Genomic DNA, 23,667 nt, shown 5'->3' on the forward strand with positions numbered 1-23,667 from the left:
CAGTGCATGCTTGAGCAAAAAAGTCGCTGTATCTGCTTGAGGGGGAATGTACACGGCTGTGACTATAACCGAAGAGAATTCTCATTGGAGGTAATACGGTCGGCATTTGATTGTGAGGTATTCTAGTTCGGGTGAACAAAAGGACTTGAGTTCCTGTATGTTATCACAATCACACCCTGAGTAGTTAATCATGAAACAGACACCCCCGCCCTTCTTCTTCCCGGAGAGATATTTATTCCTGTCTGCGTGATGAACTGAGAACCCAACTGGCTGTACGGACTCAGACAATAAATCCCGAGACATATTTCTGTGAAACAAAGTATGTTACAATCCCTGATGTTTCTCTGGAAGGAAATCCTCGCAATGAGCTCGTCAACTTTATTATCCAAAGACTGAACATTAGCGAGTAATATACTCGGAAGCCGTGGGTGGTGTGCGTGCCTCCTGAGTCGGACTAGAAGTCCACTCCGAATACCTCTTCTCTGCCGGCGATGTTTTGGGTCAGCCTCTGGAAGCAGTCCATCTGAAAGAAGATTCTCTGGTCTGCTGAAGCCAAGATTGAAATCTTTGGCCTTAATGCCAAGCGTCACGTCTGGAGGACACCTGGCACCATCCCTACGGTGAAGCTTGGTGGAGGCAGCATCATCCTGTGGAGATGTTTTTCAGCAGCAGGGACTGGGAGACGAGTCAGGATCGGAACAAAGTACAGAGAGATCTTTGATGAAAATCTGCTCCAGAGCGCTCAGGACCTCAGACTGGGGCAAAGGTTCACCTTCCAACAGGACAATGACCCCAAGCACAGCACACAAGACAAAGCAGGAGTGGCTTAGGGACTAGTGTCTGAATGTCCTTGAGTGGCCCAGCTTAAGCCCCAACTGGGAACCGGATCCAACATCTCTGGAGAGACCTGAAAATAGCTGTGTAGCAACGCTTCCCATCCAACCTGACAGAGCATGAGAGGATCTGCAGAGAAGAATGGGAGAAACGCCCCAAATACAGGTGTGCCTAGCTTGTAGCGTAAAACCCAAGAAGACCAGAGGCTGTAATCGCTGCCAAAGGTGCTTCAACAAAGTACTGAGTAAGGGTCTGAATACTTATGTAAATGTGATATTTCATTTTTTATATATATCATTATATATATATCATTTTTTTCGCTCATCTATCTAAAAACAATACTCCATAATGATAAAGCAAAAATATGTTTTTAGAAATGTTTGCTAATTTATATATATATATATATATATATATATATATATATATATATATATATATATATATATATAAATTAGCAAACATTTCTAAAAACATATTTTTGCTTTATCATTATGGAGTATTGCTTTTAGATAGATGAGAGAAAAAAATTATTTATCAATTTTAGAATAAGGCTGTAACCTAACAAAACGGGGAAATAGTCAAGGGGTCTGAATACTTTCCGAAGGCACTGTATGTTACAGTATGTTGTCCCCTTACACAGTTATCCTAACCTAAAACAAGGTCAACATAATACCAACACAGCAAATTCTGAATGTTAAATTAACACTGAAAGTGTGGACCTGTATAGACCACTGGAACAGTTTTAAATTAAAGGTCCCAAACAGTCCTTCTGATTCCCATGTAAAATATCATTTTGAATGACTAAAATATCACCCATAATATTTTTCGGTGATAGGAACGTAATTTTTTGGGGAAAAATTATTTTCTCTCTCATGGCTAACTACCAGGAAGCAAGAAAAGAGGTTGAGTGGGCGGAGATCTTATATTGATGACAGCTCTTTGAATTGCCTATGTCAAGAAATGTGGATGCAATGAGCAGCGTTGCAGTAAAATCATCTCACGAAAATCCATTGATACACAAAGCAATTCAAACAATAGTAAAATTGCATAAATGATATCCAATTGTTTAACACATTTCCCATTTGGCATGTCTGTTATGATGCAGTTCACAGCAGCACTGACAGATGTGTTGACGCGAAAATTGCGTCAGAGTTTTGAATGACCCTTTCCCCCCTTTTGTTCCATGCTGGCTGAAGACCTAGCTAGCCAGTAACTAGTAAAGACCAGACACAGATGAAAGGGTAGACATATAATTATCTTTTGCCGTGGATGAATAGTTTAAACTTTTAATTATATTTTCTGACACCATACATTCAAATTTTGGCAGCAATAGAGTAGCTATCTACCGTAGCTGTCACGATACTCTAGAAATGCAGGAGGGGTGAAGTCAGGCGCAGGAGACCAAAGGTACATGAAACACGTTTAATATATATCCAGTCCAAAAGTGCCGAACACAAGGCAAGGAACAAGGAATCCAAAACAGGCAAAATAACACCCGAACTCAGTAGGGACACATCCCAGGGAAACCCGTACTTGCGAGAACAAACAAGGCAGAGAAAAACAATCCCCAAACCTCACGACAGCAAACACAAACAATCCCGCACAACCCTAAACCAAGAAAGACAGACTAAATACCCCCACTAACGAACTAACTCAAAACAGGTGCTAACAGACATCACCAAATGAAAAGGTGATTTATATATGCTTCCCAAATATAAATTATTAATATTTTCTAAACTAATCCAATTATGTTACTTGGACTTATTGCACCCATTACTGAAATGGTTGTTCCAGTTTAGATGCTTTAGGTAGTCTCATATTGCTTTCTTCCTGACCTTGGCAGACATTCTGAATCCAGGTTGCGGGTGATAAAACGTTCCAAAAATGGGTTATGCCCACGCTGGCTGGATTTCAATAGGAATTACACATATATGTGTCAGGTTCTGTAAATAACTCAACATGTTGTGTTGTTCAGATTACCCAAACATGAGTTAATTTAACCATCAATTGGGTTTTCATTAATTTAATTCATTGACTTTTAACAAACTCATACACTTCTGTAAGCTTCATTAAAGCTTCAAAAGTGTCAGTGTTTGACCGTAACATGTAAAAACAATTCAACAGAAATGATGAACCGGAATTACATTTACACTCACATGTGGCCAAAAACAACTTCCTGAAAGTCACACCCCTACTAAGCCATGCCTCCAGTCTTCTAATCTGACCCGCTGGGTCATATCTCAATAACCCAGCATCAACAAACCAACCTTGCTCTTTTTAAAAATGCCTGCAACCCAGCAGTTGGGTCATCCAAACAACCCAGTAGTTTTTTGTGTGTAAGCCCTTAAAGTAAGGCTTATGAAATACATTGTAATGGGTTAAATAATTAAATGTCTATGATAACATATTCACTTAGGATCTCACTCGGTGAAGTCCATAAGACTGAAAATTTATGAATGCAACAAGCACTAAGCAGTGTGTTAAATCAACACTGTACAGTGTCTACCTGGGTCCACACTTTCAGAGTTAATTTAACACTTGGGAATTTGTTGTAAAGTGTTGTCCATTCTTCCATGGCCACACACTGCTTCCCTTGGGGGGGGTGGGAGCCCTGGTACTTACGGAGGTGCTCCAAGGGGTCTGGGTTCTCAGGGGACCCCATGTGGTCATGGATGGACTCCAGCAGGTCATAGTCATCGAAATCAAAAACAAACTCCTCAAAGTCCTCCAAGCGCACCATGTTGAACTTAGAGGCGCGGCGCACAACCTCTGCTCCCTCGCTATGCCGGAGGAGCACAGGGGGACACTGGGGTGAGGTGTCCAATGTCCCTGGTCGGTGAATGTTGGTGGTTGCCTTGGTGTTGGTCCCTTCTGAATAGGGGTGTTTGTCTCCAATCACCTCCTCCGAAGAGGGGGCTGGTGGTCCCTTGTTCTCTTGCCCCATGGGGTCTGTCATCTCTTGGGTCGGCGCCGGTGTCTGTGGTGCCTCCTCCCCACCCTGCTCCAGGTGGGCGCCCTGCTCATCCAGGGTTCTGGCAATCTCTCGCCTGCCGTCTCTCGCCGAGGTGTTGGTGTTAGCTGTCAGCCAAGCCTGGGCGTCTTCTGTGTTATTCGTCAGAAACAGGAGCTGGAGCACAAGCAAAGCTGGAGTAGTGGCTGCTGGTTACCAAAACACTATGTCCACTCTGCAGACTACTATGGGCTCAGGTGGAGGTTTTTGAATGTTTTTTGGCAGGCGTTCTCTCGCTGGCTGCCCCAGAGTTGATTCTATAGGTCCTATTCTGGACTAGCTGTTGTCACTGGAAATCCACTCTACCAAGTGAGGGTACCCTATGGAGGACGAAGAATGGAAATGAGGAAAAAAGTGTGGGAGAAAAAGTCAGACAAAAAAAGACTAAACAGATATTTATCTTCTCAGCGTCCTCCTAATTTGCCCCAATCCACCTCAAAAGCGGAAGAGAAATTTCACACTGCTGCTATCCTCCCATCGGCGCAGACGGAGGTGTAAGTGGTGTCGGTAGTAGAGTTAGTGGTACAGCCTCAGGCAGTGCAGGCTTGAGCAGGCAGAAGTGTAAAGCTCGGAAGGCCCCCCCGTGCTGATCCCACAGCAAGAGTAACAGGGGGCTCGAGCTGTCATTCCAAAAGGAAATACTGATACAAACTGATCCACTTTTTTTCAGACCTCCCTCTAATCTATTGGGCCAATTCACCCGTTTCCTTGACGCTGGCTGTCTATTGATCCTGGGATGGACACATGGCTGGGGTGGGGCATGCTGGTGGGGTGAGGGCAGGCAGCAAGAGCAGAGTCAAGGCTGAATCAGAGGCTCAAGAGGAAAACATTGAAATGATGGCTCTCTTCTTCTCTCAGAAAACATCCACACAGCTGAGAAAATCATAATTCCGTAACACAGACACAGAGGCACAGTCACATACAGACAAACAGTAGGCATACTGCTGTTACACAGCATGGTACTCTGCTTTGGAGCAATAGCCTGTCTCCAGCACAGGTCTCCATGGAAACTGTGATTATTTCTAATGGTGTGCCACTCTTCGCCCACAACGGGTACCTGAGCTGAACACTGACCTTTCCTCAAACCTGTGTTAACAGTGTATGTGTGTGTGTGTGTGTGTGTGTGTGTGTGTGTGTGTGTGCGCATGTGTTTCACTTGCTTAGAGGCATTCTGAACATAAGCACCAGTTGGTGAAGCTTCAAAACAATCCTGCTCTATAACATTGTCAAGCATAGTCACTAGTAATCCATATCACAACTATGCTCTCTAGCATTACCAAGCAGGGTCACTGGTAACTCACATCAGCCATGTTACTCTCAGTGAATGAACAAGTACACTCTCAGTGGGGCAATGGAACTCACAGTGCCATGGTCAAGATAGGCCAAATCTCTGTGAACATTTCAAACGGTTATCATGAATGCTATAGTACTAGATTCAAATGCAGTGCTACAGTACATCCTCTATGTTTTAACCCTGGTTGTTTTAAAGTTATGTCCTGTTAAAAAACTATGCTAGGGCTTTCCATACATAATGCCAGTTAACAATCATCAAACATCAAACCATAACCCTGTACCACATCAAACTATCATTGTAAACCACAAATATACTGCTGTGTGCTGTGACTGAATGACAATATGGACTCGTCGGAGTGGAAAGTGACGGGGAGGAGGTGGAACGGATATGAGCTATAGGATATATGTGCTATAGCCTGACATCTTACTGTCCTATCGCCTACATCTGATAGACTGTCTGTTTCATAGTGGGTGCCCTGTTTCTTGTTCTATTTCCATCTGGTCTGAGCATCTGGTCAATGCTTCCCTTGCTGGGTGGGTAAAAGCAGGAAGGGCCTGGGGCAGGGTTGCTGTCAAGGAGAATCGGCAACTGATCTCTTCTGTTAATTATTGCCCAGGGATCGTGGAATGGGCCAGGGAGTGCTACCCATTTATTTGTCATAAAAATAAAGAGAGTCGCTCACTCTATATATACATTCAAGGGTTTGTCTTTATTTTTTTACTATTTTATACATTGTAGAATAATAGTGAAGACATCAAAACTATTAAATAACACATATGGAATCATGTAGTAATCAAAAAAGTATATATTTGATTTTATATTTGAGATTCTTCAAAGTAGCCACCCTTTGCCTTGATGACAGCTTTGCACAATCTTGGCATTCTCTCAATCCAGCTTCATGAGGTAGTCACCTGGAACGGATTTCAATTAACAGGAGTGCCTTGTTAAAAATGTATTTGTGGAATTACTTTCCTTCTTAATGTGTTTGGGCCAATCAGTTGTGTTGTGACAAGGTAGGGAGGGTATACAGAAGATAGCCCTATTTGGTAAAAGACCAAGTCCATATTATAGCAAGAACAGCTCAAATAAGCAAAGAGAAATGACAATACATCATTACTTTAAGACATGAAGGTCAGTCAATATGGAAAATATCAAGAACTTTGAAGGTTTCTTCAAGTGCAGTCGCAAAAACCATCAAGCGCTATGATGAAACTGGCTCTCATGAGGACCGCCACAGGAAAGGAAGACACAGAGTTACCGCTGCTGAAGAGGATACGTTCATTAGAGTTACCAGCCTCAGAAATTGCAGCCCAAATAAATGCTTCAGAGTTCAAGTAACAGACACATCTCAACATCAACTGTTCAGAGGAGACTGTGTGAATCTGGCCTTCATGGTCAAATTTCTTCAAAGAAACCACTACTAAAGGACACCAATAATAAGAAAATACTTTCTTGGGCCAAGAAACATGAGCAATGGACATTAGACAGGTGGAAATCTGTCCTTTGGTGTGATGAGTCCAAATTTGAGATTTGTGGTTCCAACCTTGAACGGATGATCTCCACAATTGTAGTTCCCACCGTGAAGCATGGAGGAGGAGGTGTGATGGTGCTTTGCTGGTGACACTGTCTGTGATTTAGTTAGAATTCCAGAAACATAACCAACATGGCTACCAAAGGATTCTGCGGCGATACACCATCCCATCTGGTTTGCGCTTAGCGGGACTATCATTTGTTTTTCAACAGGACAATGACCCAACACACCTCCAGGCTGTGTAAAGGTTATTTGACCAAGAAGGAGAGCGATGGAGTGCTTCATCAGATGATCAGGCCTCCACAATCACAGCAACCAAATTGAGATGGTTTGGGATGAGTTGGACCACAGAGTGAAAGAAAAGCAGCCAACAAGTGCTCAGCATATGTGGGAACTCCTTCAAGACTGTTAGAAAAGCATTCCAGGTGAAACTGGTAGACAGAATGCCAAGAGTGCGCAAAGCTGTCATCAAGGTAAAGGGTGGCTACTTTGAAGAATCTAAAATATATTTAGATTTGTTTAACACTTTTTTGGTTACTACATGATTCCATATGTGTTATTTCATAGTTTTGGTGTCTTCACTATTATTCTACAATGTAGAAAATAGTAAAAAATTAAGAAAAACCCTTGAATGAGTAGGTGTGTCCAAAGCTTTGACTGGTACTGTATATAAACAACATACCTTAAATAGAATAATAATACACAGATAATATTATTAGACAGATGTGTAATATATTTTTACATCAATAATGCCCTACAATTGCATTTTTCTCTTCACTTTTTCCCTTCAGGAATATGCTCTACGGCAGGGTTCCCCCACTGTCTCCCAAGTTATTATAATTTTGGAAATATATTGCAAAATATTCCCACGCATAATAGAGAGATATATGTGATAGTATACAAATGTAAAAAAGGTTTGAAATGATTATGTTTAAGTGAAATATTATATCTATTTGGGATTCTTGCGGTGAATTTGCAGTCAACAAATTATTTGTATTTATGTTCCGGCCCCTGGCCTTCCATTTAAGAAAAAATCTGCCCGCGGCTGAATCTAGTTGATGAACCCTGATCTACAATAATACAGTACCTCTCTCTCTCTCTGGACTGCAGAACTGAGAGACAGCTGCAAAAACAGATCACGTGACTCGTGAAGTTGCTGGATGCAGGCCTCAGTCTTCTCCGTTGTCAGTGAATGCATGATTCACAAATCTGCGAACTGTGGATAAATTAATTGTCTTATTGAAAGCGTACGTCCGAATGAGCTATTTTGTATCAGTTTTAAGTCAGGAAATGTGCACTTTTCCACCTAAAATATTTGTGTTATTTCATATCATTATTTTATGTCACCAACTACCACAACAGCAGAGATGGGTAACAACTGCATGAGTGACCTCGTGGGGGAAACGTCACGATATGCCCTTATATGGAGTTTGATGTCACTGATAAAAAAAAGTAGAAGTAGTGAGGATTCTGAAAGCAGCAATATGTAACTTTTTGGGCAACCCAACAAAATTCACATAGAAATGTGAGTTAGAGATCTGTCATTCTCATTGAAAGCAAGTCTAAGAAAAGGTAGATCTGTTCTATGTGAGCTATTGGTCTGGAGCCCCAACCCATCCCCAGCATCAACACAGACTGGTGGTACAGTTGTGGCAATTGCGCTCCAATGCCTACAAATGAGGAATGTTTGTGCTGCAGGGAATTCTAATATGTGACTACAATTGTTACAGACATGGAGTAACTTATTGATGATGAGGAGCAGTTCGTTTGCTCTTGCGACCACAGGGATTTTGCTGCCAACAAAAACTCTGGTGTCCTGGAAACATTTTCCATATTCCAGAAAGGAATTGGAGACACAAACCTGTTCCTGCTTCACCAAATGGACAGTTATCCAACTGGTAAGTAGCTAAACTTTACTTTAATGAATTATCACTTATCATAAACTTCTATGAGCGGACCATTTGTTGGTTTATGTTTTCACATTAGCCCAAACCACTATATAGCCTATATTAATTTCTCACAATGTTTTGGGGATATTCTATTCAGCAATATAAGGTTACACAATGTCTATTATCTCCTCAATCCCCCTTGTCATAAATACTGTGCATTCGGAAAGTATTCAGACCCCTTGACTTTTTCCACATTTTGTTACGTTACAACAGTGGGCTGTTTTTAACCCAGCATTTTATTTTTGTGTACTGTGGCATTAGTACATCATGCTGTGTGTGGGATAAGTGATTTATGATTGATATTTTATCCCTGTACTTTTATCCCTTCAATCTTCCACCGCAGAACAACTGGGAAGGCAACTGGAGCATGGAGCAACCTGTTTTTGTGAGGTATGAAGGATGCTGACTGGGTTTTGTCCTCCCTGTCCGTCAAGGTGCCGATTCTGGAACTGAGAGTTTGGGTAAAGTCGCAAGGTATGGCCTAGGTTAATTTGAACCAGCACAAACAAAAAATGGTATGCCTTTCAGAAAACAGGGGCTAAGCCATGCATGGGTGGTCAACCCTCCTCCAGGAGCTGGTGTGCAGGCTTTTGTTCCAGCCCTACATAAATACACCCGATTCAGCCAATCAAGGTACCGAGAAGCAGCAGATTAGTAGAATCAGGTGTGTCTGATTAGGGCTGCTGGGGGTCAGCTCTCCAGCACGATGGTTGGCTAGAGTGGTTGATTTGGGGACTGGTCCATTCTCTCTGTTTAAGTATGTGTGTGTGTGTGTGTGTGTGTGTGTGTGTGTGTGTCTTACTTTTCATGTCGTCCAGATCAGCGCTAGCCAGCATCTCAGCCTCAGCGTCGTCAGTGGGCACCTTCTGGTACACAGCTGTTTCCATGGTCGTCATACTGCCGATGCAGATGCGCTCCCGCAGGTCGTAACTGGTCCTCGGTGCAGGGTGGAGGGGATTCCTCCTGAACCAGCCGCAGGGGGTCACGCTAGGGGGGTCCACAGAGGGGGGGCACCTGGGGAGGGGAGGACAGTGGGGTTCACTTGAGTATGTGTGAAAATCCATCGTAGAGATTCTTCCAACATTTGCTTTAGAAGTATGTCAGGTAATCTGTAATCCATTGCATCAACTATCATGAAGGACAAACAGCCATAAACCATTACACAGCGGTGCTTTTTATCCCAAAGTATTAGAACTAGAGTATCTACTTTCTACTTTTTCTTCTTCAAAAATTAACATGAGCTCAAGCAAACATCTTGACTGGCACACGCACACACAGTATAAATCATCTGGGAGCGGTCAGATTGTTGGACGTAGTGTAGTCCATCTTGCAACAGAGGGCGCCAGAACACAGCACAGCACCACAATATCTTCACCACAACATTGGCTTCCTCACAGGGTGAGTCTTTGGCTGCTTTCACTCAGGCAACGATAGCATAACAGTACATGACATTGTTACTACGTTTCTTGTTCACTGCAGCAATAATAAATCAGTGAGATTAACCGCCCTGTAGAGGGGAGAGACAATAACTGGTTTGTGTTCATTAGGCTCCAAATGGAAGAAAAACAAATTTACAATAAAAAATGCTCATGTTTCTTTTCTGTTGCAAAATGTTTTGCTACGTTGTGCCCTAATGAATATGATCCTGGGCTCCACACAGTTCCACCTCCCAGGATGCTTCCATACATTATTCAAACCATTACCAAATAATTCATATTCTCATAGCTGTTTGTGTTTATGAGCCAGATGCGTTTACTCATACAGTACAGATCATATCTAGGGTACGTGCCCCCCGAGACATGATTGTGACAGGCACACTTTGGCCATTTGAGACACATACAGTGTGTGCCTTGCAAAAGTATTCAGACCCCTTCGATTTTTTCAGTTTCTTGTGTTGCAAAGTGGTATTATTAAATATTTTTTTATCAACAATTTACACCAAATACTCTGTAATGTCAAAGTGGAAGAAAAAAATATTTATTTAAAAAAAATGTAACAAAAAATTAATTAGTTGCATAATTATTCAATTCCCTGGGTGCATACATATTAGAAACACCTTTGGCAGCAAGTCTTCTGTGAGTCTTCTTGGGTAACTCTCAAAGAGCTTTGCACACATGGATTGTGCAATATTTGCCTATTATGCTATTCCAAATTATTCAAGGTCTTTCAAGATGTTGGGGATCATGGCTGTACAGCAATTTTCAAGTCTTACCATAGGTTGTCAAGCAGATTTAAGTCAAAACTGTAACTTGGCCTCTGTCTTCTTGGTTCTTATTCACTGTCTTCTTGGTAAGCAACTCCAGTGTATATTTGTCCTTCTGTTGTAGGTTATTGTCCTTCTGAAAGGTAAATTAATCTCCCAGTGTCTGGTTTAAAGCAGACTGAAGCAGGTTTTGCTCGAGGATTTTGTCTGTGCTGAGCCAAATCCTGAAAAACTCCCAAGTATTCGCCGATGACAAGCATACCCATATCATGATGCAGCCACCACCATGCTTGAAAATAAGGAGGCAGTGTCTCAGTGGTGTGTTAGATTTGCCCCAAACATAGGGCTTTGAATATAGGCCAAAACATTTATTCCATTTGTATATTTGTGTTCATTGTTTAACTTCATTTAGGTCATAATTGTGGAGTCACTACAATGCTGTTGATCCATCCTCAGATCTCTCCCATCACAGCTATTGAACTCTGTAGCTGCCCTACAATCACCAATGGCCTCATTGTAACATCCCTGAGCAGTTTAATTCCTGTCCTGCAGCTCAGTTCAGAAGGACGACAATATCTTTGAGGTGTCTTGGTGGTTTAATACATACTGCACAGCGTAATTATTAACTAAACCATGAAGATTAAAGATATTCATGTCGGATTTGTTATTGTTAGCCATCAACCAATCACTGCCCTTTTTTATGAGGCATTTGAAAAGCACCCTGGTCTTTGTAGTTGAATCTGTGCTTGAAATTAAATGCTTGACTGAGGGACCTTACAGTGCCTCCAGAAAGTATTCAGACCCCTTGACTTTTCCACATTGTTAGATTACAGCCTTATTCTAAAATGTATTAAATTGTTTTTCCCCCTCATCAATCTACACACAATACCCCATAATGACAAACCAAAAACAGGTTTTTAGAAATGTTAGCACATTTATTAAAAACTTTAAAACTAAAATATCACATTTACATAAGTATTCAGACCCTTTACTCAGTATTTTTGTTGAAGCATATTTGGCAGCGATTACAGCCTCGAGTCTTCTTGGGTATGACACTACAAGCTTGGCACACCTGTATTTGGGGAGTTTCTCCCATTCTTCGCTGCAGATCCTCTCAAGCTCTGTCAGGTTGGATGGGGAGTGTTGCTGCACAGCTATTTTCAGGTCTCTCCAGAGATGTTCGATCGGGTTCAAGTCCGGGCTCTGGCTGAGCCACTCAAGGACATTCAGAGACCTATCCCGAAGCCACTCCTGCATTGTCTTGGCTGTGTGCTTAGGGTTGTTGTCCAGTTGGAAGATGAACCTTCGCCCGAGTCTGAGGTCCTGAGTGCTCTGGAGCAGGTTTTCATCAAAGATCTCTCTGTACTTTGCTCCATTCATCTGTGCCTCAAACCTGAATACTCTTCCAGTTCCTGCCATAGAAAAACATCCCCACAGCATAATGCTGCCACCACCATGCTTCACCGTAGGGATGGTGGCAGGTTTCCTCCAGATGTGTCGCTTGGCATTCAGGCCAAAGAGTTCAATCTTGGTTTCATCAGACCATAGAATCTTGTTTCTCATAGTCTAAAAGTCATTAGGTGCCTTTTGGCAAACTCCAAGCGGGCTGAGGAGTGGCTTCTGTCTGGCAAGTCTATGATAAAGGCCTAATTGGTGGAATGCTGCAGAGATGGTTGTCCTTCTGGAAGGTTCTCCCATCTCCACAGAAGAACTCTAGAGCTCTGTCAGCGTAACCATCGGAGTGTTGGTCACCTTCCTGACCAAGGCACTTCTACCTAGATTGCTCAGTTTGGCCAGGCAGTCAGATCTAGGAAGTCTCGGTGGTTCCAAACTTCTTCCACTTAAGAATGATGGAGGCCACTGTGTTCTTGGAGACCTTCAATGCTGCAGAAATGTTTTTGGTACCCTTCCCCAGATCTGTGCCTCGACCTAATCCTGTCTCAGAGCTCTACAGACAATTCCTTCGACCTCATGGCTTGTTTTTTGCTCTGACATGTACTGTCAACTGTGGGACCTTATATAGATAGGTGTGTGCCTTTCCAAATCATTTCCAATCAATTGAATTTACCACAGATGGACTCCAATCAAGTTGTAGAAACATCTCAAGGTTAATCAATAGAAACAGGATGCACCTGAGCTCAATTTAGAGTCTCATAGCAAAAGGGTATGACTATTTCTGCAAATAAGGTATTTCTGATTGTTATTTGTAATACATTTGCAAAAATGTCTAGAAATCTGTTTTCGCTTTGTCACTATGGGGTATTGTGTGTAGATTGATGAGGATTATTTTTATTTAATCCATTTTAGAATAAGGCTGTAACGTAACATGTAACTTTTTATGTGATTTGTTAAGCCACATTTGACTCATGAACTAATTTAGGCTTGCCAAAACAAAGAGGCTGAATACTTAGGCAACAACTATATTTCAGTTATAAAAAATATGAATAAAAAAAATATATACTTTTCTTCCACTGACATTACAGAATATTTTGTGTATATTGTTGACAAAAAAATGACAATTAAATCAATTTTAATCCCACTGTGTAACACAATAAAATGTGAGGCTCTGCGGCCAGCTAGCTCCGGACTTGTATCCGTGCTGCTGTGCTGTTTGTTACTACCTGGCTATCTGCCAAACATTTCAGTTTATTCTTTTAATACACTTATCGACGTCTTAATTTTTTCCTCGCTCAACTTTTTTCCTTTAACATTTTCACCCCGGATGCTTTATTTGGACATGGTTCTATAGGACCTCCACCCGCTGAAAAAGCTAAGTCGTAACATTAACATCAGCACTATGCCATCCAATTGCAGTCGCTGTACTCATAATATACACAGTAACTATTGCCTTATGGTGTGAGTAGATGTGTTGCAAGCACAGCTTCAGATGCAATCGTTAGGCAAGTGCAATTTACAGTGGGGGAAAAAAGTATTTGATCCGCCTGCTGATTTTGTGCGTTTGCCCACTTACAAAGAAATGATCAGTCTATAATTTTAATAGTAGGTTTATTTGAACAGTGAGAGACAGAATAACAACAAAAAAATCCAGTCAAAAATGTCATAAAATGATTTGCATTTTAATGAGGGAAATAAGTATTTGACCCCTCTGCAAAACATGACTTAGTACTTGGTGGCAAAACCCTTGTTGGCAATCACAGAGGTCAGACGTTTCTTGTAGTTGGCCACCAGGTTTGCACACATGTCAGGAGGGATTTTGTTCCACTCCTCTTTGCAGATCTTCTCCAAGTCATTAAGGTTTCGAGGCTGACGTTTGGCAACTCGAACCTTCAGCTCCCTCCACAGAGTTTCTATGGGATTAAGGTCTGGAGACTGGCTAGGCCACTCCAGGACCTTAATGTGCTTCTTCTTGAGCCTCTCCTTTGTTGCCTTGGCCGTGTGTTTTGGGTCATTGTCATGCTGGAATACCCATCCACGAGCCATTTTCAATGCCCTGGCTGAGGGAAGGACGTTTTCACCCAAGATTTGACGGTACATGGTCCCGTCCATCGTCCCTTTGATGCGGTGAAGTTGTCCTGTCCCCTTAGCAGAAAAACACCCCCAAAGCATAATGTTTCCACCTCCATGTTTGACGGTGAAGATGGTGTTCTTGGGGTCATAGGCAGCATTCCTCCTCCTCCAAACACGATGAGTTGAGTTGATGTCAAAGAGCTCCATTTTGGTCTCATCTGACCACAACACTTTCACCAGTTGTCCTCTGAGTCATTCAGATGTTCATTGGCAGACTTCAGATGGGCCTGTATATGTATTCTTGAGCAGGGGGACCTTGCGGGCGCTGCAGGATTTCAGTCCTTCACGGCGTAGTGTGTTACCAATTGTTTTCTTGGTGATTATGCTCCCAGCTGCCTTGAGATCATTGACAAGATCCTCCCGTGTAGTTCTGGGCTGATTCCTCACCATTCTCATGGTCATTGCAACTCCACGAGCTGAGATCTTGCATGGAGCCCCAGGCCGAGGGATAATGACAGTTCTTTTGTGTTTCTTCCATTTGCGAATAATCGCACCAAATGTTGTCACCTTCTCACCAAGCTGCTTGGCGATGGTCTTGTAGCCCATTCCAGCCTTGTGTAGGTCTACAATCTTGTCCCTGACATCCTTGGAGAGCTCTTTGGTCTTGGCCATGGTGGAGAGTTTGGAATCTGATTGATTGATTGCTTCTGTGGACAGGTGTCTTTTTTACAGGTAACAAGCTGTGGTTAGGAGCACTCCCTTTAAGAGTGTGCTCCTAATCTCAGCTCGTTACCTCTATAAAAGACACCTGGGAGCCAGAAATCTTTCTGATTGAGAGGGGGTCAAATACTTATTTCCCTCATTAAAATGCAAATCAATTTATACAAGTTTTGACATGTGTTTTTCTGGATATTTTTGTTGTTATTCTGTCTCTCACTGTTCAAATAAACTTACCATTAAAATTATAGACTGATCCTTTCTTTGTCAGTGGGCAAACGTACAAAATCAGCAGGGGATCAAATACTTTTTCCCCCCAACTGTAAGTGTAGGAAAGGATGAAACAGTGTTTGTGCCACCAGTAAGTACAGATAGTAGTAGACATCCCCCTGCACAGTCCCTGCAGCCGAACAAATTTCTCAAGGCTTCTGCAAAGAAATGGTGTTGGCATGCTCAACCGGTGTCGCTCATTCAGCCAACAAACTTTCAACCTCCCCATTAAGCAACAAGTCTGAGTCAGAGGCCGCGCCTTCTCAGGTCTCTCCTCCACCCATTACGGGGTCTGAGCCGCCGAAGCCTCCCACCATTCACTCTGACAAATTGAAAACCCTAGTCATTGGCAATATCCAGCCATACACTGTGTTTACCAGAGGGCAGGGCTACCGATGTAAAGGCTAATCTGAAGATGGTGCTGGCTAAGGCTAAAACTGGCGAGTGTAGAGAATATAGGGATATTGCTTTCCACGTTGGCACCAACAATGTTGGGATGAAACAGTCAGAGGTCACCAAGCTCAACATAGCTTCAGCTTGTAAATTAGCTAGAAAGATGTGTCCGCATCGAGTAATTGTCTCTGGCCCCCTCCCAGTTAGGGGGAGTGATGAGCTCCACAGCAGTCTCACAACTCAATCGCTGGTTGAAAACTGTTTTCTGCCCCTCCCAAAAGATAGAATTTGTAGATAATTGGCCCTCTTTCTGGGACTCACCACAAACAGGACCAAGACTGGCCTGATGAGGAGTGACGGACTCCATCCTGGATGGAGGGGTGCTCTCATCTTATCTATCAACATAGACAGGGCTCTAACTCCTCTCGCTCCCCAATGAGATAGGGTGCAGGCCAGGCTTTTAGCCAGCCTGCCAGCTTAGTGGAGTCTGCCACTAGCACAGTCAGTGTAGTCAGCTTAGCTATCCCCATTGAGACTGTCTGTGCCTCAATATAGGTTGAGCAAAACTAAACATGGCGATGTTTAGAATAAAGACCTCCTCCATTCCTGTAATTATTGAAAGAGATTGTGATATCTCACATCTCAAAATAGGGCTACATAATGTTAGATCCCTCACTTCCAAGGCAGTCATAGTCAATTAACTAATATTGATGTGATTGGCCTGACTGAAACATGTCTCAAGCCTGATGAATTTACTGTGTTAAATGAGGCCTCTCCTCCTGGTTACACTAGTGACCATATCCCCCGCGCATCCTGCAAAGGTGGAGGTGTTAACATTTACGACAGCAAAAAAACAAAAAAAACATCATCTTTTCAGAATCTAGTCATGAAATCTATGCAGCCTACTCAATCACTTTTTATAGCTACTGTTTACAGGCCACCTGGGCCGTATACAACATTCCTCACTGAGTTCCTTGGAATCCTATTGACCTTGTGTAGTCATGGCAGATAATATTCCAATTTTTGATGACTTTAATATTCACATTGAAAAGTCCACAGACCCACTCCAAAAGGCTTTCGGGGCCATCATCAACTCCGTGGGTTTTGTCATAATCCTGGACTATCGGATCAACATCTTATTACGTTTGCAATCGTAAAAAATAATCTGCTCAGACCCCAACCAAGGATCATCAAAAGATTCCTAGATGCCATTCCAGACTCCCTCCACCTACCCAAGGACGTCAGAGTACAAAAATCGATCAATGACCTAACTGAGGATCTAAATTTAACTTTGCGTAATACTCTAGATGCAGTCGCACCCCTAAAAACAAAAAACATTTGTCACAAGAAATTTGCTCCCTGGTATACAGAAAATACCTGAGCCCTGAAGCAATCTTTCAGAAAATTGGAACGAAAATGGCACTCCACTAAATTGGAAGTCTTCGACTAGCTTGGAAAGACAGAACCGTGCAATATCGAAGAGCCCTCACTGCTGCTCGGTCATCCTATTTTTTCCAACCTAATTGAGGAGAATAAGAACAATCTAAAATGTATTTTTGATACTGTCGCAAAGCTAACTAAAAAGCAGCATTCAACAACAGAGGATGGCTTTTACTTCAGCAGTGATGAATTCATGAACTTCTTCAATGAACTTCATTATCATTAGAAATGTCATGATCATTAGAAAGCTAATTACGGACTCCTCTTTGAATCTGTGTATTTCTCCAAAGTTCAGTTGTCCTGAGTCAGCACAGAAGTGCCAGGACCTAGGATCGATGGAGACACTCAAGTTTTTGAATCCTGTATCTCATGACACATTAATGAAAATAGTCATGGCCTCAACCCTCAAGCTGCATACTGGACTCTATTCCAACTGAACTACTGAAAGAGCTACTTCCTGTGCTTGGCCCTCCTATGTTTAGTCCTGATGTACTGACCTGTTGCACCATCTACAACCACTGTGATTATTATTTCACTCTGCTGGTCATCTATGAACGTTTGAACATCTTGAAGAACAATCTGGCCTTAATGGCCATGTACCTCCACCCAGCACAGCCAGAAGAGGTCTGGCCACCACCCAAAGCATGGTTCCTCCCTTTCTAGGGAGTTTTTCCTAGCCACAGTGGTTCTACATCTGTATTGCTCGCTGTTGGGGGTTTTAGGCTGGGTTTCTGTATAGCACTTTGTGACATCTGCTGATGTAAAAAGGGCTTTAAAAATATGTTTGATTGATTGATTGAAGAAATCCAAGGGGTCTGAATACTTTTGCAAGGCACTGTAAATGCTTTGATGTTTTTAGATGTTCACTTAAAAACAGAAATCTACTGGATTTGGGCATAATGAGCATTGACTGTTTTGAAGTGTACAAAATTAATAGCATTGTAGGACGAGCTGGTATTTGCATTGTTTGATGAGATCTTTAAACATCTTAAAATGTTGAGTACGGACCTCTGTCACACAAAACAAATATTGTAGGCACTGTACTATTTTAGTGCACTTCAGTTTTGCGATTTCTTAATGTATAATTTATTATGCATATAATCTAGTTAGTAACATCCTAGTTTCACCTCGTGCCTTACGGCGAGGTGTGTTAACAAAATATGAAGTGTTGGATTATTACTGGATATCGTAGTGAACAATACAATTGCCTGATTTGAAATTACTAATTGTTTCACACCACAGCCAATATACTGTCTATTGTCTTGCTAGCTACTGGGCCCACCTGTTGTTGGACTCTTCATCACCTTCCTCATCCTCCGGTTGCTCCCGAACCTCCTGTTGCTGCTCCTCCTCCTCTTCCTCCTCCACCAACACCTCCTCTGCCGTGGCCAGTGTGGCTTTCTCTGGCGGCAGATGTTGTTGTTCGCTCTCCATGTGGAAGGAAGTGAAAGGGAGAGCCGGTTCCAAGTCCTCCTCACTCCCCAAGCTAAACTGAGAGGAGACGTAGTTGGTTACAGTGGTCCTAGTACAAGGAATCCCTAACAGCTTCATCTGAAGGTTCAATCTAAAGGCCAGTTGATTGAGTTTAAGTGCCTGGACTGTGAGTGTCAGTTCAAGTCAGGTGCTGTCCTGTCCCAGTCAGGCGATCAAGGTGTCGAACATAGGACTCCTAACTCTCCCTCTCTATCTCTCTCTCTCTCTCTCTAGGGCACCTGTTAGACTAGTACTTGGCAGATCTTCATCTTTCCTGTGTCAGCTACTGCCCGCTTTTTATTAAAGGTCTCATATTACACAGTAGACCAAAATTCCCAGCCAACTTCACACATCACATGTAGAGCGTGACGGACATTTTTCTCTGGAGTGTCTTTGAAATGAATATACTGAATGAATATATAACAAATTAATATACTAGACTTCTACTTGCAACACTCAAAACATTGTAGCGCACTGTATAAAGAATAAAGGATACAAAACAATAACACACAGCAAATTATCCAGTGTTAAATCAACACTGGGGAATTTGCTGTGCAGGCATTCTGATTGGCCGTCAGACATTATCCCAACTTTCTTTGTTAAATTACCTGTGGTTGGTTGTCAGGCTGCTCAGTGGGCGTGGCCACTTGGTCCCGCTCCTCTGTCTCAGACTCCGCCTCCTCCTCCTCATCTACCTCATGGATGGTGGGCGTGACCTCCGAGGGCGGCATGGAGGTCTTTTTTTTCTTTCGTTTCTTCTTGCGCCGGCGGTCGCTGTCTGTGCTGAGCACCCGCTTGCGTAGGCGCTGGGGCGGTGGCAGGTGGGTGGACAGGGGGTGGTGGGTGTGGTGAAAGGTGTGCCGATGATCTGTGAAAGGGAAAGTAGGAGTTTAAGTGAAAATGATGGCAAAGCATGCCGGCATAGTGCATTGTATTTGTAAGAAGTGCCATGAGTATGTACAGCCCCTTTATAACATCTTACAGGTTGTTTTCAATAAAACGTCACAATATGGTGTAGAGTGTTCGATTTGCCTGCTGTGGGGCAAGCAGATCCAGAGCTTCGCTAAAACCATTGACAACTGCGTGCCGTTTTCAAGGGATTGTTAAATAAATGTTAACTATTTGATTGTAATGTCATCACCTCTTGAAGAGCAAAGTCAGACCTACAGATTTCAGATTATTCCATGCAAAACCTTTGCTCACATTTAGCTCTATCATCAGTTATACAGCAAGTAACTGCATGCTTGTGTGTCGGTGTATGCACCTAGGGCGTATTTGCTGTGGTACTGTTAGTTGATGTTTAATTTGCAAGCTACAGGTAGAAACGTTGTACAGTTGGCTGAACATTTAGTGTTAAGTAGACCAAATGTGCATTTTTTCTCTAACTAGCGCAGTTAAGTAACATGATCCCCTTATCAACATTGTTTTTTTAAGAGTGTTTAATTATGATTGCTGCTGACAGGCATGATATAGGCTACATTGATTGATGGACCATGTCAAATTGGCTAGCTAGCTATTAACGGATCACTACAATATGGCAAGTTAACAAGCGTACTTTAGGGGATAAGCTACACTATGTCCAAATATTGTTTCATTTGCTTGCCATCTATAGTGGTGATGACAGTAGTCCAACTGACAACTTTACTAGGATGAGGACTGCCGATATCAAGCTCTTTCCAAAAGCATTATACTGGCAGGCTTAAGGAACCCCAACACTGATTTATGTTAGCAAAAACTGTTAAAATGCAGACATCCTGGGAACTTTTTCCCTGAGTTCTACAAAAGCATACCGGTATAGAAGTCTACAGATTGGTGAAAGGGCTTACACTCGAAATCCTTTTCGTTGTAGTTGCGGCCCATTTTTTCTCCGCTGCTGAACACGGACTCAGTGATGATGTCCCCGAACCTCTCCACTGATAATGCCTTCTCCCAGTCCTCCTCTTCCTGCTCCTCTGTGGAACCTTCCTCATCCTCCTCCTCCTGTAGTAGAGAGAGGTAGAGAGAGAGAGAGAGAGAATAGGGGAGTTTGTGTATATGTTGTCAATGTCAGAAATTCTGCAGTTAACAAGTGGTTTATAGTCAAGCTACATCAATCAAGTTCCTATGTATGTAATTACTCCAATGTATTACAATAGTTACCTAAATAAACCAACTTTCAGTGTGTCAGTGAGTGGTCACAGACAGTGCAGTCCATTCACCATATGTGTTTGTGTGTGTATGTGCATGTGTGTAGGGTAAGTGATAGGAGAGGTAAAGGTCTAACAGTAGCATGACCAACTGTACCAGATAAGAGAAACCAACATACGTTGATAGACAGTATCAATGTCCGCTCCTTAGTACTATATATACACAGGGGGACCTGTCATTAGCCAATCTACTCACGTGCAGCGGATCGATGCAGCAGAACGCTGAGAGAGGGTGAGGCTAGCCTAATGCACTGCTGGGCACTCTACTAACACTTTTTCATTGTTGTCATGTTGTGTTGCTACCATGCTGTGTTGTCATGTGCTGCTGCCATGTTTATGTTATCGTCTTAGGTCTCTCTTTATGTAGTGTTGTGTTGTCTCTCATGTCGTGATGTGTGTTTTGTCCTATATTTTTATTCAATTTATTTTTAAAGCCACCATCCCCGCAGGAGACCTTTCGCGTTTTGGTAGGCCATCATTGTAGATAAGAAATTGTTCTTAATTGACATGCCTGGTTAAATAAAGCTCAAATAAAAACTGTAATAACACATTACTGTCGCTAATGGGCTTACAAAAAAAGAAGACACTTTTACTGTGTCAGATATAGAATTGAAATGTATTCAATTTTGATTTTGCATCCCAATATTACACTTTATATATAGTACATCACAGAAGACTGAAATCTAACATAACCGTTTTACATAGAAACACCAGGTTTTCGGCGTTAATAAATGTTTATTAATTATGAAAATATGAAAAATATGAATACCTTTCCACTCGAGGCCACTAGGTAATATGACTGCCGGAAAGGGCCCCACTAACACACTGCTTTGTGTAAAGCCTTACTTCCCAGAGTGCCTTGCCTTTGAATTAATTGTAGAGTTACCACCCATGACTGAATTTGTTAGTGACAAAGACATGCTTGTTGCATTCATCCAATTTCAGTCCTTTGGAGTTCACCAAGTGAGCTCCTGAGTGAATATGTTTTCATTCAAATGTACTTTTTTTAAAGGTCATAAAGAGTCAAAATTAAGTATTTCCTGAAATTGGATGATGTTTGAAGGAAACCAGATCAAAGTAAGAAAAATGACTGTTCCTTCTACATTGATAAAGTTTGATCATAAAGTTATTGGTCCCCTCGCCCATGTCAAACACTTGGATTCATTATTAAGGGGACAAGGTGACATCACCTTAACTCTCATCTTAATACACCAATGGTAACATGATATTCCCGTACCTAATTAAAAGTACTGCCTTTTAACCAATATCAGCGAAGGCGTGTTTGCAGTGGGGCATGGTTTATATAGCTAGATAGCTACTCTATTGGTGCCAACGTTTGACTGTAAGGTGTTAGCAAATATAATTAAAAGTTGACCCTATTCATCTATGGCAAAGATACATATGTGTTTCCCCTTTCATCTATGTCTGGTGCAGGCTAGTGACTGGCTAGCTGTATCTTCAGATAGCATGGAACAAAAGGGGGGAAGGGTCATTAAAAACTCAGATGCAGTTACTGTCAACACATCCGTCAGTGCTGCTTTGAACCGCATAACAAGAGACATGCCAAACAGGAGATGTATAAAAAAAATGATGTATCACTGATGCAATTTCTATGCTGTTTCAGTTGCATTGTGTGTCACCAAATTTGCTTGAGATAATTTTACTGCAACGCTGCCCACTGCATCCAAGTTGCTTGACATAGGTGTTTCAAAGAGCTGCCAGTGAAGGCGAGCTCATGAATATAAGCTCCCTGCCCACTCAGCCTGTCTTTTCAAACGTCCTGGTAGTTAGCCATGAGAGAAAAAGTACTTTCAGAATGACTGTTCAGGACCTTTAACACAATACAATATAGCTGTGTTCAAATACTCATACCAACAGCACTAACCCTACTATTTCACACATAAATTCTGTATGTAGTATCATTATTGGTCATAGTATAGATATAGTTAGAATGCCAAAAGTTCCCGGATGTTGTACTACATACGCCAAAATATGAAGCATACAAGCAGTGGACACTATTTCCATGCTTTTCGGGCCCATAAGGCAATTCTTCTGAAAATGGCCGTGGCTTCACAAATTGTTCAGATTTGAAGAAAATGCCAGAAAATATGCAGCCGAAGAGCGGATACAAATGCATTGCTTTAACTAATTATGACAAATGTTAACAAATGTTGAGCAATGTGAAAAAGTACCCTTACGAAAAAAGATTGCAGTCAAGTGCAGTATAACTGTAGTATGCTACAAATATTGCATTCAAAATAACACAGGTTCTTTTACTGCAGTAATTTTGCAGTGTGACTGCAGTTAGAGTGCAAGATAACTGCAGTACACTATAGTTATTCTGCAATTACTGCATCCAAAATAGCACAGTTGACTGCAGTTACTGCACTTTTACTGCAGTTTCAAAACTGCAATCTTTTTTGTAAGAGTAATGACTTTTCAAATAAGTTACGTTATGTTGGCTGACAATTTGTTAGCTATGCTAGCCTTATGAACCACATAGAATATCATAACAGCAGTTGCTTGCATGTACCGGTATGTTAGCTATCTACCTGAAGTTAGTTGGCTACTAATACATCGAACTTGCCTGTATATTAGCATAACTAACTACCCAACGTTTATTGACTTGATTATTCACGTCATTCTTAGCTTAGCTAAGTGGTATAGTTGTTTTTTGTTCTCAATGGACATTGTTAGTGAAGTCGTAAGATGTCTAGCTAGTAATTTGTTATGCTAACAAGCTAGCAAGAAGTTGCATAGCAACAGCATCAACTTCCAGCAGACAGTTGAAGCGCTAGTACACTCAACTGAAAGGATACCGTTTGTTTACAATATACTAAAATGAAGTAATAGTATGTAGTAGTATGTAGTATATACTCATTAAGTATGTAGTATTCAG

General features: G+C 41.9%; 1 protein-coding gene across 3 annotated transcripts in view; it reads right to left on the minus strand.

Moving 5' to 3' along the window:
- slc4a3 (solute carrier family 4 member 3) overlaps positions 1-23,667 on the minus strand; it is a 124,486-nt gene that overhangs the window by 39,495 nt on the left and 61,324 nt on the right. For all 3 annotated transcript variants that reach the window (XR_001323203.3, XM_014164421.3, XM_045704527.2), the window contains exons 3-6: positions 20,409-20,562; positions 19,191-19,450; positions 18,392-18,600; positions 9,421-9,632 (exon numbers count right to left, since the gene is read on the minus strand). Coding sequence is in view for 2 of the 3 variants with exons in the window: in XM_014164421.3 (XP_014019896.1) it covers positions 9,421-9,632; positions 18,392-18,600; positions 19,191-19,450; positions 20,409-20,562 (835 nt within the window). In the remaining variant the exon portion in view is untranslated. The remainder of the gene's footprint in view (positions 1-9,420; positions 9,633-18,391; positions 18,601-19,190; positions 19,451-20,408; positions 20,563-23,667) is intronic.

Source organism: Salmo salar, chromosome 21 (assembly GCF_965601325.2).
Source record: "Salmo salar chromosome 21, fSalSal1, whole genome shotgun sequence".
In the NCBI taxonomy this organism is placed as follows: Eukaryota; Metazoa; Chordata; class Actinopteri; order Salmoniformes; family Salmonidae; genus Salmo; species Salmo salar.